At 38.6% G+C, this 12,529-nt stretch overlaps 2 protein-coding genes across 2 annotated transcripts in view; one reads left to right on the top strand and one right to left on the bottom strand.

Moving 5' to 3' along the window:
• Positions 1-433: 433 nt before the first annotated feature.
• capn5a (calpain 5a) overlaps positions 434-12,529 on the bottom strand; it is a 13,676-nt gene continuing 1,580 nt past the window's right edge. Inside the window, exons 2-13 of the mRNA XM_008308924.2 lie at positions 11,625-11,784; positions 8,219-8,350; positions 3,403-3,611; positions 3,031-3,223; positions 2,739-2,932; positions 2,481-2,558; positions 2,072-2,267; positions 1,850-1,972; positions 1,563-1,759; positions 1,350-1,471; positions 1,107-1,243; positions 434-931 (exon numbers count right to left, since the gene is read on the bottom strand). Coding sequence (XP_008307146.1) covers positions 755-931; positions 1,107-1,243; positions 1,350-1,471; positions 1,563-1,759; positions 1,850-1,972; positions 2,072-2,267; positions 2,481-2,558; positions 2,739-2,932; positions 3,031-3,223; positions 3,403-3,611; positions 8,219-8,350; positions 11,625-11,780 — 1,914 coding nt within the window. The 5' untranslated portion in view covers positions 11,781-11,784 and the 3' untranslated portion in view covers positions 434-754. The remainder of the gene's footprint in view (positions 932-1,106; positions 1,244-1,349; positions 1,472-1,562; positions 1,760-1,849; positions 1,973-2,071; positions 2,268-2,480; positions 2,559-2,738; positions 2,933-3,030; positions 3,224-3,402; positions 3,612-8,218; positions 8,351-11,624; positions 11,785-12,529) is intronic.
• Positions 3,618-6,727, top strand: ompa (olfactory marker protein a). The gene is made up of 3 exons (XM_008308923.3): positions 3,618-4,841; positions 5,692-6,289; positions 6,354-6,727. Exons 1-2 carry the CDS (start codon positions 4,767-4,769, stop codon positions 6,127-6,129), a joined length of 513 nt encoding a protein of 170 aa, XP_008307145.1. The 5' UTR covers positions 3,618-4,766; the 3' UTR covers positions 6,130-6,289; positions 6,354-6,727.

The following is a 12,529-nucleotide window of genomic DNA, read 5'->3' as shown; positions in this document are numbered from 1 at the left end:
TGTATATTTTGTGTATATGTGTGTACACATGTACAATAAAATATTCTTCTTCTGAATCTATGCCACAAAAATTAAAACAGTAAACAAAGAACAAGTGGTCTAGTCCTGTACTCGCTCGATGTCCCTAATTCAATGGCCGTTAAGTGTACCTTGCAGTATGTAAACCTGTAGCCAGTGGCACTAGTGGTTTTCTGGACCACTGTAAAGGCAAGTAAACATTAAAACTCTGTAAAACTCAAACTGCAGATAATAAAAGTAGTGCTTTCTAAAACATATAAGCATAAAAGTCTTAAAGTATTATAAAACTTAAAAGTATTATAAGGTAACTGCTTCTAAACTATATTTTTATATAGAATTATATTTGACAAAGCTAATGCTAAAAAGAAAAGTATCTACAGGCTACTGCAAAACAAGGCAAATTTGCAAAGCTTCTTCTAGATAGAGAAATATCACAATAAGGATATAAAAGACACTTATAGTATTCAAAATAGTACATGAAAATAGAATAAAGGTAAGAGTAAACAGGATATGGATGTGGATATAAATCCACAGAAGCTGCTTTCACATTGAATTCAATCAGACAAAGTGGGAACTACATAAAAAAAGGAAGAAAAAAACCCCCAATAATAATAACTAGCTCTTTTGAGCTCGTTTTTGGAAAAAACAGAACTTTTTTTTATCATGATAAAATTATGTCATTGATCATTGTTTAAGACAAACTGTCCCTTTGGACATGTCTCAGACAGAGTCTTATTCAAATGTTGGTGAGCACAGAGCTGGTGACTATGGCAACAGTGATGGTCCCAGGGAGGTCGTTGTCACGGCGATCTCCCTTGCCCCTCAGGTGTAGTGTCTGCTGGAATTCTCCTTGATCTGCCGGTAACTTTACCTGACCCAGGAAGGAGTCCATCAGGACATTGTGGTTGTAGATCTGACAGTGAAAGAAAAATGCTGTAAAAACAGACACCAGACACTAACAGGGCCTTTAGACAGTCATTTACATTCAAAAAAGAAAACAGCACTTGATAGTACGTTATAAGTCAACCAGTGAATTTACTTCACTGTTAACTAAGCTTACCTTAGAATTAATACGTTTTTACACATACCTCAATGCTGATTTGCTTGTTGATGTGCTTCCTGTAGAAGAGTCCCTTGGCATTGAAGACCGGGCTGCGAGTGCTTTTATGGACCGGAGAACGAACCTTGTCACCTTCACAGCGAATGATCACATATGGATCTGAAGCTGAAGGTAAGATTAGAATGATAGTGTCATCATACAAACAGCTTGTAAAATTACAAAGGTCTAAATGAGTCTGATGAAAGAAGTGATTCAGGGATGTCAAACGTACTTCCATCTGAGTCATGTCCTGCTACTCCGTTGGCCTGCAGCACATGGACCTGAGTGACCAGAGACGGATAACCACACAGACCTGACCAGCAGGTCTTTGGAGGCTCATGAAGAGTCAACTCTCTGTAGAAGAAAACACGTTACTTAATATTCATGCAATACTTAGAAATTAGTTTTATTGTCTCTTTTATTTTTTAAAAAGAATGGCACCTACTTGCAGTCTGCAGATACATCAGAGAAGATGCGGAGCAGGAATTCACCCTCCAGACCGGGTTCAAAGGTTGTTGGTATGACAACATAGCGCCCCTGTGTCAGTTCGATACGTAAAAACACAGACCTGGAGTTGATGTAAGTGCTTCCTCCAACCTTCTGTTGGTTCACATGCATACGGTACATCCGGTTTAACTCCACCTGGACGCAGAGAGCAGCAAATTTTACACTTCTCTAAATACAGTGATAAAAAAATACCAGTGTAGATGTAATGCTAATAGCTCAGCTGACTCTGTGTATGTCAAAGCCAATGGGCAGGTTTTCACCCCGCCCCTCTCTCAGTCTGGCCCTGCGGTCTTGCTGTAGAAGACAGATGAGAACCTCGTCCTCGGGCTTCTTTACATCAAACACGTACTACGGCAACAAAAAACAGGAAAACACAAATGTTGTTGGTCATTGCATTTTTTCCTCTGTGTTTAAACAGCCCAGATGAGTGAAATGACAGCTGAACACCTGTGGGTTTTGGAGGAAGCTGTGCTTGTTGTTAGTACAGCCTCCAGCTCGGTTCATAAGTGGATCGTCATGTCGACGCCAAGATCCTCGCATGACCACTTCCTCCCAGGTCTTATGGAAACTAAGGTAGGATGTGTTGATGAGGCGACACAAGATAAGGTCCGTGAAGTTAGCGATAAAATCATCAAAATTCATCCTGCAGAAAGAGACGAAGATAAAAGAAGGAAAGATGAAAGATTAAAATGCAAATTTTGCTTCCTGTTAACTTTACATCAAATAAAACAGAAAACAATGCAAAGTATTACTACTGTAAAGGTTTATACAGGCTGCTTTCTGAGCTATTAGTTGTTATACATAGAAAGGACCTCGATCCCACCACCAGAGGGAAGCATTGCTCTTCAGATCTTACCAGAACTCTCCGTCGTCCTGCACAGTGACTCCGATCTTCTCTCGCTCACTCTTACTGACTTTGTTCCACTCTTCAGAGCTGCAGGTTAAACAGACACAGGTCACTGTCTTCCACTGTTAGTGACGTCACTGAGAATATATTTTTTGTATGTATTACAAATACACACAGTTCATATCTGCTTGTCATACATACGTATAAACATATTACTAATGTAAATATTAGGGACAACAGCAGAATCTGTATCCTCTTCTATCTCACCTATCACTCCAGGGCCCGTTCCACTCTCTCTGTCCCCATGGATTTCTCATGCGGATCATGGTGAGTTTGTCTGACCTGAAATAGGCCAGCAGGCCGTGGCCAAGCCTTACCCTGCGGACATCAGTCACTGCATAGGCATGCCCCTTTACCAGTCCACAGGACAGTCTGGCCTCCATGTCTGCCGCAGTGGTTGCCTGGAATGATGAAGTAGCATAATGAAGATTTCCCTTTCAGGATTGTTTCTTTTTTTGTTTCTATTTCTATTAGTTCCGTTTGATCTACTTATCCTCACCCGGATGGAGCAGCTGATGAGGCCTCCTCTGTTGTGAACTTTGAGGACTCTCTCAAACAGATCGTTACATTTTTCCTCATCTCCTTTGTATCCATGTTCTAACAGGTCAAGTGGTTCTGAAACCCCACCAGTGAAGTCCACAAGAGCATCTGCAGTGTTGCCGCCATCCAGTGCTTCGTAGCATCCACACATTCTTGAATAATAAATGTTTGACAAAGATGTTGAATTAGTGATTTAAAATAATTACTGAACATACTAAACATGAATTGTGATTATCATCCAAAAGTGATGCACAAAACTGCATATCCTGTAATCCAGGAATAAATATAATATTCCGTCACAGGAACAAGCATATTGGGGGAATATACTTACTTGGCGTATGCCTTCTCCACCAGTGCGCTCCAGAACTCATTGCTGTCTTTGGAGTGGCAGTAAATCAGCCCTTCATTTGCAGTAGGCAATCGGTCGTCAATAACGACGTCCACCCACTCACCAAACCTCCAGAACCGGAAGTGAAAAATCCCAGCATACAAATCTGGTTTATCCTTATCCCACTCCTGATCTGTCCAGTCAGGGATTACCTGGAAAGAAAATAAAACAACAACTGATCACAAAATGTATGAATAAAGCAATACAATAAGTCTTCTGTTTCAATTAAAACCTGTTCAGTTGAACACAACACTGATATATACACAAAGAGCTTCTTCAACCTTTTTGGTTTGGGGATATCTGCTGTCACCTCATGGAAAATGCTACTGAAACAAGCTGATCGGCTGTTAATGTGAAGAATTGTGATTGGCTGCCAATAAGCAAACCATATACATATATATACATATATAAATATATACATATATATATAAAGTAGAGTAAATATATGTAGTTTAAAATCACTGCATCAGGAGAACCCCGTTTCACACAATGTTTTAGTGTGTAAGTGTTTCCAAGTACTCGGTTTGTTTCCCCTTATTTACCTGTTGTGTATAATTAACAATCAGATGGTGACAGTTTTAAGTCTTTAACGAGGGAAAGTCTTTCACCAAGGTCCCAAGATCCCCAATGACAGGTAGACACACAAACAGAACACACACACACACACAGGGACAACATCCGCAGTGATGTGAATGAATATAAATAAATAAGTGATCCATTGAGGTAAGAACAGCGCAGTTCTCAGAGGCCCTTAGGAAACTGACAGAATTCCCTCTTGTTCGTCATCTATGCCGCCTGTTGCTTAGCATCCTCACACACCACCCACCTGCTTAACGCCTGAAAAAAAGCTCAAAGGTTTTTCATTTGAGATTTTGACACATTACGTACATTACACTTCAGATACGGTGGCCAGTTAAAAAAATGTGGGTTACATTAAAACACAATTACCGAAAAGGCACAGAGACGATGATAATGTGGAGTTTTGTTTTAATTAAGTTTGGTACTAAAACGTCACAGTGCAGGTTTGAAAAGAGTGACACACATTGATCTCATCTACAAACACACGCCCCTCTCCACTGATGACATATCAATCAATGTGTCCTAACCTAATGCCCTGAGGGCAGTGAGAGCAACAGGGAGGGAGGAGGGGTGGTAAGAAGGTGCAGGGAAAAAGAGAGAGCAACAGTGAGGGAGAGAGACAGAAAGAGCAAAAGAGAGGGAAACTCTTGCAGAGCTTCATCTATAAGAGCATCAGTACAGACAGGACGGTCCTCCACTCATTCAGGACTTGATTGACATATTCGGACATGGACAAGGCCAAGGCCAAGGGTTCCTACAACTCCATCGTACTGGCATTCAAGGAAGACACTGCACTGACCGAGGTAAGGGCTGCAGAAAACTTTTTATAAAGCCTCTTGTAGGCATAACCGGAATAATGCAGGAAAAAAACATTGAGAAGATTGGACTATTTTTTGCTGTGTACAGACTGTAAGAATATAATAGTCCAGTTTATACATCTTTACTAAAGATAAGCTGTAGTTTACATATGTTTTTTAATTGTGAAAACATACATTTTCCAACATTTTAAACATCTTTAAAACTTAGCTCTACTGGTTTTGTGCGTCGTTGATGTCTAAAAACCATGATTTTCTTGGAAAATGGAACTTGATTTTCAAAACTATATGTACTATCTACTTACAGTAATAATCATAGTTTAACTAGGTTAACCATTAAAGACAAACATTACTTAACATTTGAAATACCCTACTCCTGCTGTTGAGGGTGCTGGTACCACATGCATAAATGTAATTTATTTAGTCCTTTAATTCTGTTGGTCACTTCATTTTTAAGACTAGGTTTATATTTACCTTCTAAAACAGGCGTTTGCCCAGTGGACAATGCTTACATCATGACAGACAGATCATGGCCAGCAGGTTAAACACAGCAGTAGAGGCAGAGGTGATGCTGAAATTACTCACTTTTACATTATTGAACTACTTTTCATTGGTTACCAGTGAAAAGTACTTGAAAAGAGAAAGGGAAATTAGACAATGTTTTCAAATGGGAGACATCTTTCTTGGAATTCTTATTGTATCAATATGGAGTTTTATTAAGGATGGGGATTATGGATCTAGTGGGCACTTGGTGGTCACTGGATTGAACAGTTTTTAACAAATTCTCTTCAAAACCTCCTAAGCTGTATTTCCTTAACCAATTGTATTCCCACTGCAGATGATGCGTCTACGCGTTGCTTCCTTACAGCGGTCAGGGCAGAAACGCCAGGATGGTGAGCGTCTGCTTCTGCCCCATGAGGCCGTTTATCGACTCGACTTCCGAAACCAGGAATTGAGCTTCTCTCGTTGGAACCTGTTTCTCTCTGGCCACGGACGTGTCACAATCACAGGCATTTGCCAGCTCTGGACCCCTGACCTCACCAACCTAATGACACGTCAGTTATTAGAACCCATCGGAACATTTTGGCGCAACGCCACTGACCCTAGAGATTCTCAGCTAAAATGTCTGGAGGCAGACATGCAGGAGTTTGGTGAAAGGATCGCTGAGCTAGCCAAGGTCAGGAAGGTCATGTATTTCCTGTTTGCTTTCAAAGATGGAGCAGAGGCAGCAAATCTCCGCTGCTCACTGGAGTTCAAACCAGTTAAACAACAGTGAACGTCTGTGATATTGGGTACATCAAAATGTTTACCTTATATAGCAAACTAGAGCAAAAAGAAATATTTCAGCCAATAGAAACAGAATACAGAGCACAAAGCCTCCCTCTCCTGCTGAGCCTCCACTAATGTATCCTTCAATCTTTACTGCCACCAATCAGGTTTATTAACCACTGAAGCCACATATATTACAACAGATGGCATCCTTCAATCTTTACCAATCAGGTTTATTAACCACTGAAGCCTAATTTGACCCATAAACTTCTCTGGGCCTAGACTGAGCCCCCATAGATAAAAACACATAATACACTACTCGTCATCTGGTATAAATAGTTGAATGTTTATGTGATCAACCTTTTTTTAAATAAATAACTAAAAAGAAAAACAAAAAGTTGAAACAGAAAAACAAAAAAGGTTCAGAATTGACATCTAAATATTTAACTTATAAAAAAAGGCAAATGTAAATAAGTCACAAAAACTGTTTACCTATGAATAGAATTATTAAAAAAAGATTTTTAGATGTAAAACGTGGCTTTTTGTGATCATCTCTTTTATATTGTGCAATAACTGTCTTTGTTTTTTTTCTATCTTTCAGTGCTCATTAATGGCTTTTTGTGATCAGCTCTTTTATATTGTGTAATAACTGTCTTTGTTTTTTTTTTTCTATCTTTCAGTGCTCATTAAAGTGAATAGTAATGAATGGAAATATCACAAACATAATGCATGACTTTCTGCCTGACACACTGCAGAGATCAATGGAGTGACATCTATTAAATATCGAGTGAAAGCCATCCATGTGCTCTCTTTGGTGGTAATTAATATATGGGTGAGTGGACTGTGGGGGTAGAAGACAGCGATAGACGGCAGGGGGGAAGTTACATCAACGCAAAATAGTTTCAGTTCATATTCTACAGGTCTCTGATGGTCTAAATATATAAACATATTCAAGGACAGACTGTAATTTGCATTGAAAAAAAGATACATAGTAAACACTAATATGATACAACCAGGAAATGATGCCAAGAGGGCAGGACAACCAAATGACAAAAATAAACCCTCAGTAGACACGATTGTGTGTTTCACACCAGGACAAACGTCTGCTGCACAACAACCTCTTGTACTGTAGCAACAACACCTAAAGCTGATATTAATTTGCTTTTAGCTGGTGGAAAACTTAAAGGACCTAAGAGAGCCCACAGGAGGAATGAAGTAACTATCAGTGGAAAAAACACGGACACATCCCAGGAAACACAATCTCAACTAATCCTGCTAAGAACCTGCAGTATATACGATTAGGTAACAGACAAACATGGAAATATTGAAAAAAGTGCTTATTGTTAAAGTACTGAGTCACTTAAAAATAATAATCAAAAATAATTTCAAAGTTAAAACATTTTTATTCAGTGAGAGACAAGATGTCAGACTGGAAAAGGGCAATTCCTACACTAAAAGTTTCAAATATATTTACATTCAAGGCTTTGTTTTAACCACATTGCCACACATTCACTGTGTACTGTAGCCCTGAAATGAATGTGAATAACAACCTTTCAGAAAAAAAGAAAAAAAATGCTAAGTCATGGAATCATGGAAGTAAATCCAAAAAAATGTGGAAAGTTCTGAGTTTCCAGGAACAACACACCAAACAAACGCCTTAAAAAGGATGACAGAGGACAGCCATGAATTTATGATGACTGTATTTGTAAATTCACTATACAAACATCACAAAACAATTGTAAAAGCTTACAAAGGGCAGTCATGCATGGATTTGTATCATACCTGAAAAACAGGTTAATGGTGCCACCTAATGGATTCAATTGTTACTTATTTTTACTCTTGGTTTTGTAATGATACATGACACAATATATGACATGACATGATATGATACAATATATGTGCGTAAGTGCTGTCCATCCTGTCACGATACCTCACTGACCCACAAGGGGGCGGGATCTGCTGTAAAACTATGCATGAGTATCATTTGCGTATCTCCAATGACTTGGTGATGAAGCCAAGAATTAAACACACTCCACAGCGGTAACCAAAAGAGGAAATAAAACATGGACAAACCGTGTCTGTGTGTTTGGTCTCACCTTCTGCCATAAAGACTCTCTGGAGGCCAAACTAGAGCAGGCAGCTACAAACCAGCAGTTTCCCAGCTGGCCTTGATGCAGGTCGTGGGCGCTGATACCATCCACAAACAGCTGTGGGTTGCTGCATAACTCCTGCAAAACCAAAATGTAAACTGTAAATCACATGTGAAGCATATTTTCTGTAGTTTTTTTAATTGAACTTGGCAACTTAATTTCTGTCAGTCATTGAACAGATGTTGTGAGGAAGCCATTCAGTAGTAGCAGCAGTTGGCATGACTGTAAAAAGGGTGTATCCTCTGGGCTTTGGGTTAATCATTATACTATAAATTCTGGTTACAGCTTCTCACCATTTAACTAAGTATGACCTCTGAATGTTCAAAGTGAAAAACAGAGATATTTCAAGAGGATGGAAGCAAAATGATAGAGCTGGAATAAACCTGAGACACACCACGCAGGTTCCACTCAAAGTCTTACTCACTGACTGGTATGTGACTGACATTGAGATTTACTATGTAAATTGTTTACATTGATCCCTCCTCATAGCCACACGGTGCTTAAGACTGCTAATGTATGCTTAGTGCTCATAGTCAGTTAGTCAAAGAGAATTATTTTATTGTCTCTATACTGTTACATTGTTTATATATTGTAGTTAGTTAATAAACATCCTGTGTTTAATCATGACCATAATCATAATCAACTGATAATAATCAACGTGCTTAGTGCCAGGCAAATACACACAATGTTGCATTGAGTTAAGGGATAGTGGATGAAACTACAAAGTCCTTCTTTGAAGGTAAGACCTGCTCTTTTGCCCCAGCAAAAAAAAGTTGCTATTTAAATCCTGTGGGTTCCCAGTAAATTTTATGTTTTCTGTGAAGTCACATGACAAAATGTCTGATGTATATGTATAGAAACCAAAGAGAATGTTAACTCCTCTTAAATTGGAAGGCACTACTTTAAATGCACAAGCTGTACTATTTATACAAACGCACACACTAACCACAAAACACGTCAGGACCTGAGGACCAGTCTGGGTGGTTCTATTTAAGCTTCTTCTTTTAGTTCAGGTGCCACAGATTTTCTCTTGCTATGAACAGGAAGCCAATCAAAAAGATAGGAAAAATTTTTTAATAATATTTCATTTTAGCCAAGGGTTCACCTAAACCAAATCTATAACAACTTAACTTTAATAAAAGTTGATGGCGTACTTTAATTCACAATAAAGTCACAAAATGACACATGTATAGTCAAACTGATAAATGTGTGTCCAGAAGTACTTTGGATGTCGTGAGAGTGAGTGTTGACAAATGGCAGTTCAGACAGTAAAGATCATTCACTCGGTGGGTCTGACTGTGTCAGTACTTCTTTCTCTAGTCTTACTCATAAACCGCCTTCAGTCAGACTTACCACTAACCACAATGTTTGTTGTGCACTGGATTTGTTTTTCAATGTTTGTGTGTTTTTTCTAATCTGTGAGGTGACACAATAACAGGCTGACAGAAAGCAACCACATTTTCTTCTTCCCCCATCTCGTTCTGTGACATTCATGCTTAATTTTCAGCTGAATAGAAACAGAGCATCACCTCAGGTCACTTTGTTTTTGTTGATGAATAGAATCAAAACCAACAGTCCTGTGTTGCACTTTGTCCTCGTACTCGGAGCAGTAATTAATTTATTTTCTGTCTAATATTGGTATTTTTGGAAATCAGGAATCAGGAAATGTTATGTAGCAGTGGTAGAAAAGTGTTTTCACATTTGACGAACATGGGGGGGTGCTCTAAAAACATTTGCTACAGCTTCATAGAATCAATGCTATTTACCTAAATGTTATTTCAATATTTGACATGTGGTATTAACGTTTGTTCAGTGAGATCTGACACGCCCTTTATACAAGCTGACAGCCGGAGGCTTAAGGGCCCTTATCTAGGACTGTAAAGTTATGATAAAAAAACACGGAGCATGAGACTTCCGAAACTGACTCCGTGTAAGTGAGTTATAATAGTAAACAAGTGTTACAGTTAATCTGCTCTGGTCAGTTTCTAATCCGTAGCTGTGTTACAAGAATTTTGATACGTGCAGCTTGTAAAACATGTTGTCACTCTGTACATAGCTGGTTTCCTCTCTCTCCATCTGCACTCCCTGAACAAATCAATATTATTGATCGACTGGAGTGCTCTCACATTCCTGTTTAATCATTTAGCAGCTCAAATTGTCAATGACTGACAGTAAAAGTGAACTACATTCAATGGAGTGTTCAGATGCTGGGGCGAACTTAATTCACAAAATAAAATATTTAAAAAATAACAGGGGCTTCCTACCCAGCAGAGTCAGTCTACTGAGTTTGCAGAAAAGAAAAATTGGCACAGTATTTATCCTGTTTTGTCCAAGTCTATGAAATATTTCCAAATTCTAGGTCAAGAAGTGAAATCATATGATATCTGTTCAGTGGTCTGCATTATAACATCATGATGCTTCTGTATGCATAAGGAAGTTTTATTTATGTTTGGATCTATCTTCACTTAAAATCACATTAGTATTTTATTGTTGTTTTTTTACTGGAGTACTATGAGACCAGAACACTTCTCTTATGAGTCTATAATCCTGGATCCCATCATTGACTGTGTGCAAACAAAGAATGAGAAGAATGGGAGGTGTTATTTTAACTTAACCCCAAGTTCACCTGCTGCTCAGTGGTGAGATATAAAGAGCTACTACCTGGCTGAACAAAGACCTACTGTATACAGAGATGTTTCAGAAAAACATGTTTTAGATTTCGTATTCATTCACTGTGTCACAAGCAAATACAACAGTGGTAAACAAAATGGTAAACTAAAAATACAGTATTAACACTGAGTGTGACCTCAATGAAAGCACTACTAAATAACACTGAGTGTGACCTCAATGAAAGCATGAGGTCATTTGTGTGTGTGCGCCAAGACTTCTACAGCGTATACAGTAGCAGATAAGACATGGAAGCAATTAGGCAATAACTCTATAATGTTTCATGTATCATGTTTCAACAAAACACAACAAGGCAGCTGTTTTTGTTGCTGCAAAAACGCTCTGCTCCATTGAAATACACCGTTACTTAAAACACACTGAATTTATTGGAACACATTCCACACATTCTTCTCCCTATCCTGTCCACAACAAAATCAGTTCTTTTGGTTCTTTTTAATCTGAAAACCACTTTAACCACCCACTGTGTCATGTCTGGTCTTTTTCTGTCCTCTCTGCAAATCATCTGACCTGTGATTTCATCTCTGTTGTCTAATTCAGTACCTTATTCAGCAAAGTTACTCAATCCTCCAAATGTCTGCAGTCATTATTTTTTTTACCATTATACATCTAGAGAGCTTTAACATATAAAATATCCATATCATCTGGATCTGTTCCTGTTTCTCACCTTGGGCCTTTTCCAGGTGACTCTTCCGCTGCGGTTGCTTTGGTAGAACAAAGACTTGTCAGATGCAGGAAACAGTGGGTCTTCAAAAAGATGACCGTTCAGCCGACACTGTCTCCTTAGTGCAGCAAAAGACTGGCCTTCATATGGAACAGCCATCTCCCTAAAACAGAACCACACAGATTAGATTACTGTATTGCAGATCATTCGACAACATTGTAAAAACACCATGAAGTCAGACAATTTCACATGCCCAAACCTACAGCTCAACAGGTTAATGGCATTATTCAAGATGTACTGGAAAAAACAAATGTTTAACGAAAACGCATACAGCATAGATTTAATTTGACAAAGTAGGAAATAGTGTAAAGCAAAAGAAAAGAAAGCATGTGTCACATCACATGCTGCACAGATTATCATGTTTACTTTGCAGTTGATCTAAAGTCACACACGACAGCCTGTCTGTTTGTCTCATGCCATTCAAACTGTTTCTATAGGGATCATTGTTTTCTTAATATTTGTGTCGTAACCAGGAAATCTCAAAGTGAAGAGGGCGTCTCTCTTATTCTTCTCCCAGAAGCTTTTCATGTTTTTTTAAAGAGAATTTATACAGAAAAAAGGCATTAAACTACAAAACTAGGTGTTAATTGAGCTCTCCCTGGTTTAAATCCAGCTGCTACAAGTGTACTCTAGGCTGCTTCGGGAATGGAACTAAAAATGTGCTAATATTGGTTACCTGCAGATGCAATCTTTAAAGAAAAGAAATTATTATGTTATTCTACAATAAAACATCTAACGTTAACACAATGAAATTAGTTTTCTCATCACCACATCCAGCTTATGCTATCACCTCAATGCAAAACATGCTGCTGCTAGCATGAACATCAACAATGCTAGCTACGACAAAA

This window comes from Cynoglossus semilaevis, chromosome 4 (assembly GCF_000523025.1).
Source record: "Cynoglossus semilaevis isolate Cse_v1.0 chromosome 4, Cse_v1.0, whole genome shotgun sequence".
NCBI classification, from domain to species: domain Eukaryota; kingdom Metazoa; phylum Chordata; class Actinopteri; order Pleuronectiformes; family Cynoglossidae; genus Cynoglossus; species Cynoglossus semilaevis.
This window is presented reverse-complemented; position numbering and strand designations above follow the sequence as displayed.

What these genes read in the sequence shown, in the direction of transcription:
- ompa (XM_008308923.3), top strand. Translation starts at nt 4,767, where the DNA reads ATGGACAAGGCCAAGGCCAAGGGTTCCTACAACTCCATCGTACTGGCA. An exon ending in AAGACACTGCACTGACCGAG is followed by an intron (nt 4,842 to 5,691) that starts GTAAGGGCTGCA and finishes TTCCCACTGCAG; the next exon opens with ATGATGCGTCTACGCGTTGC.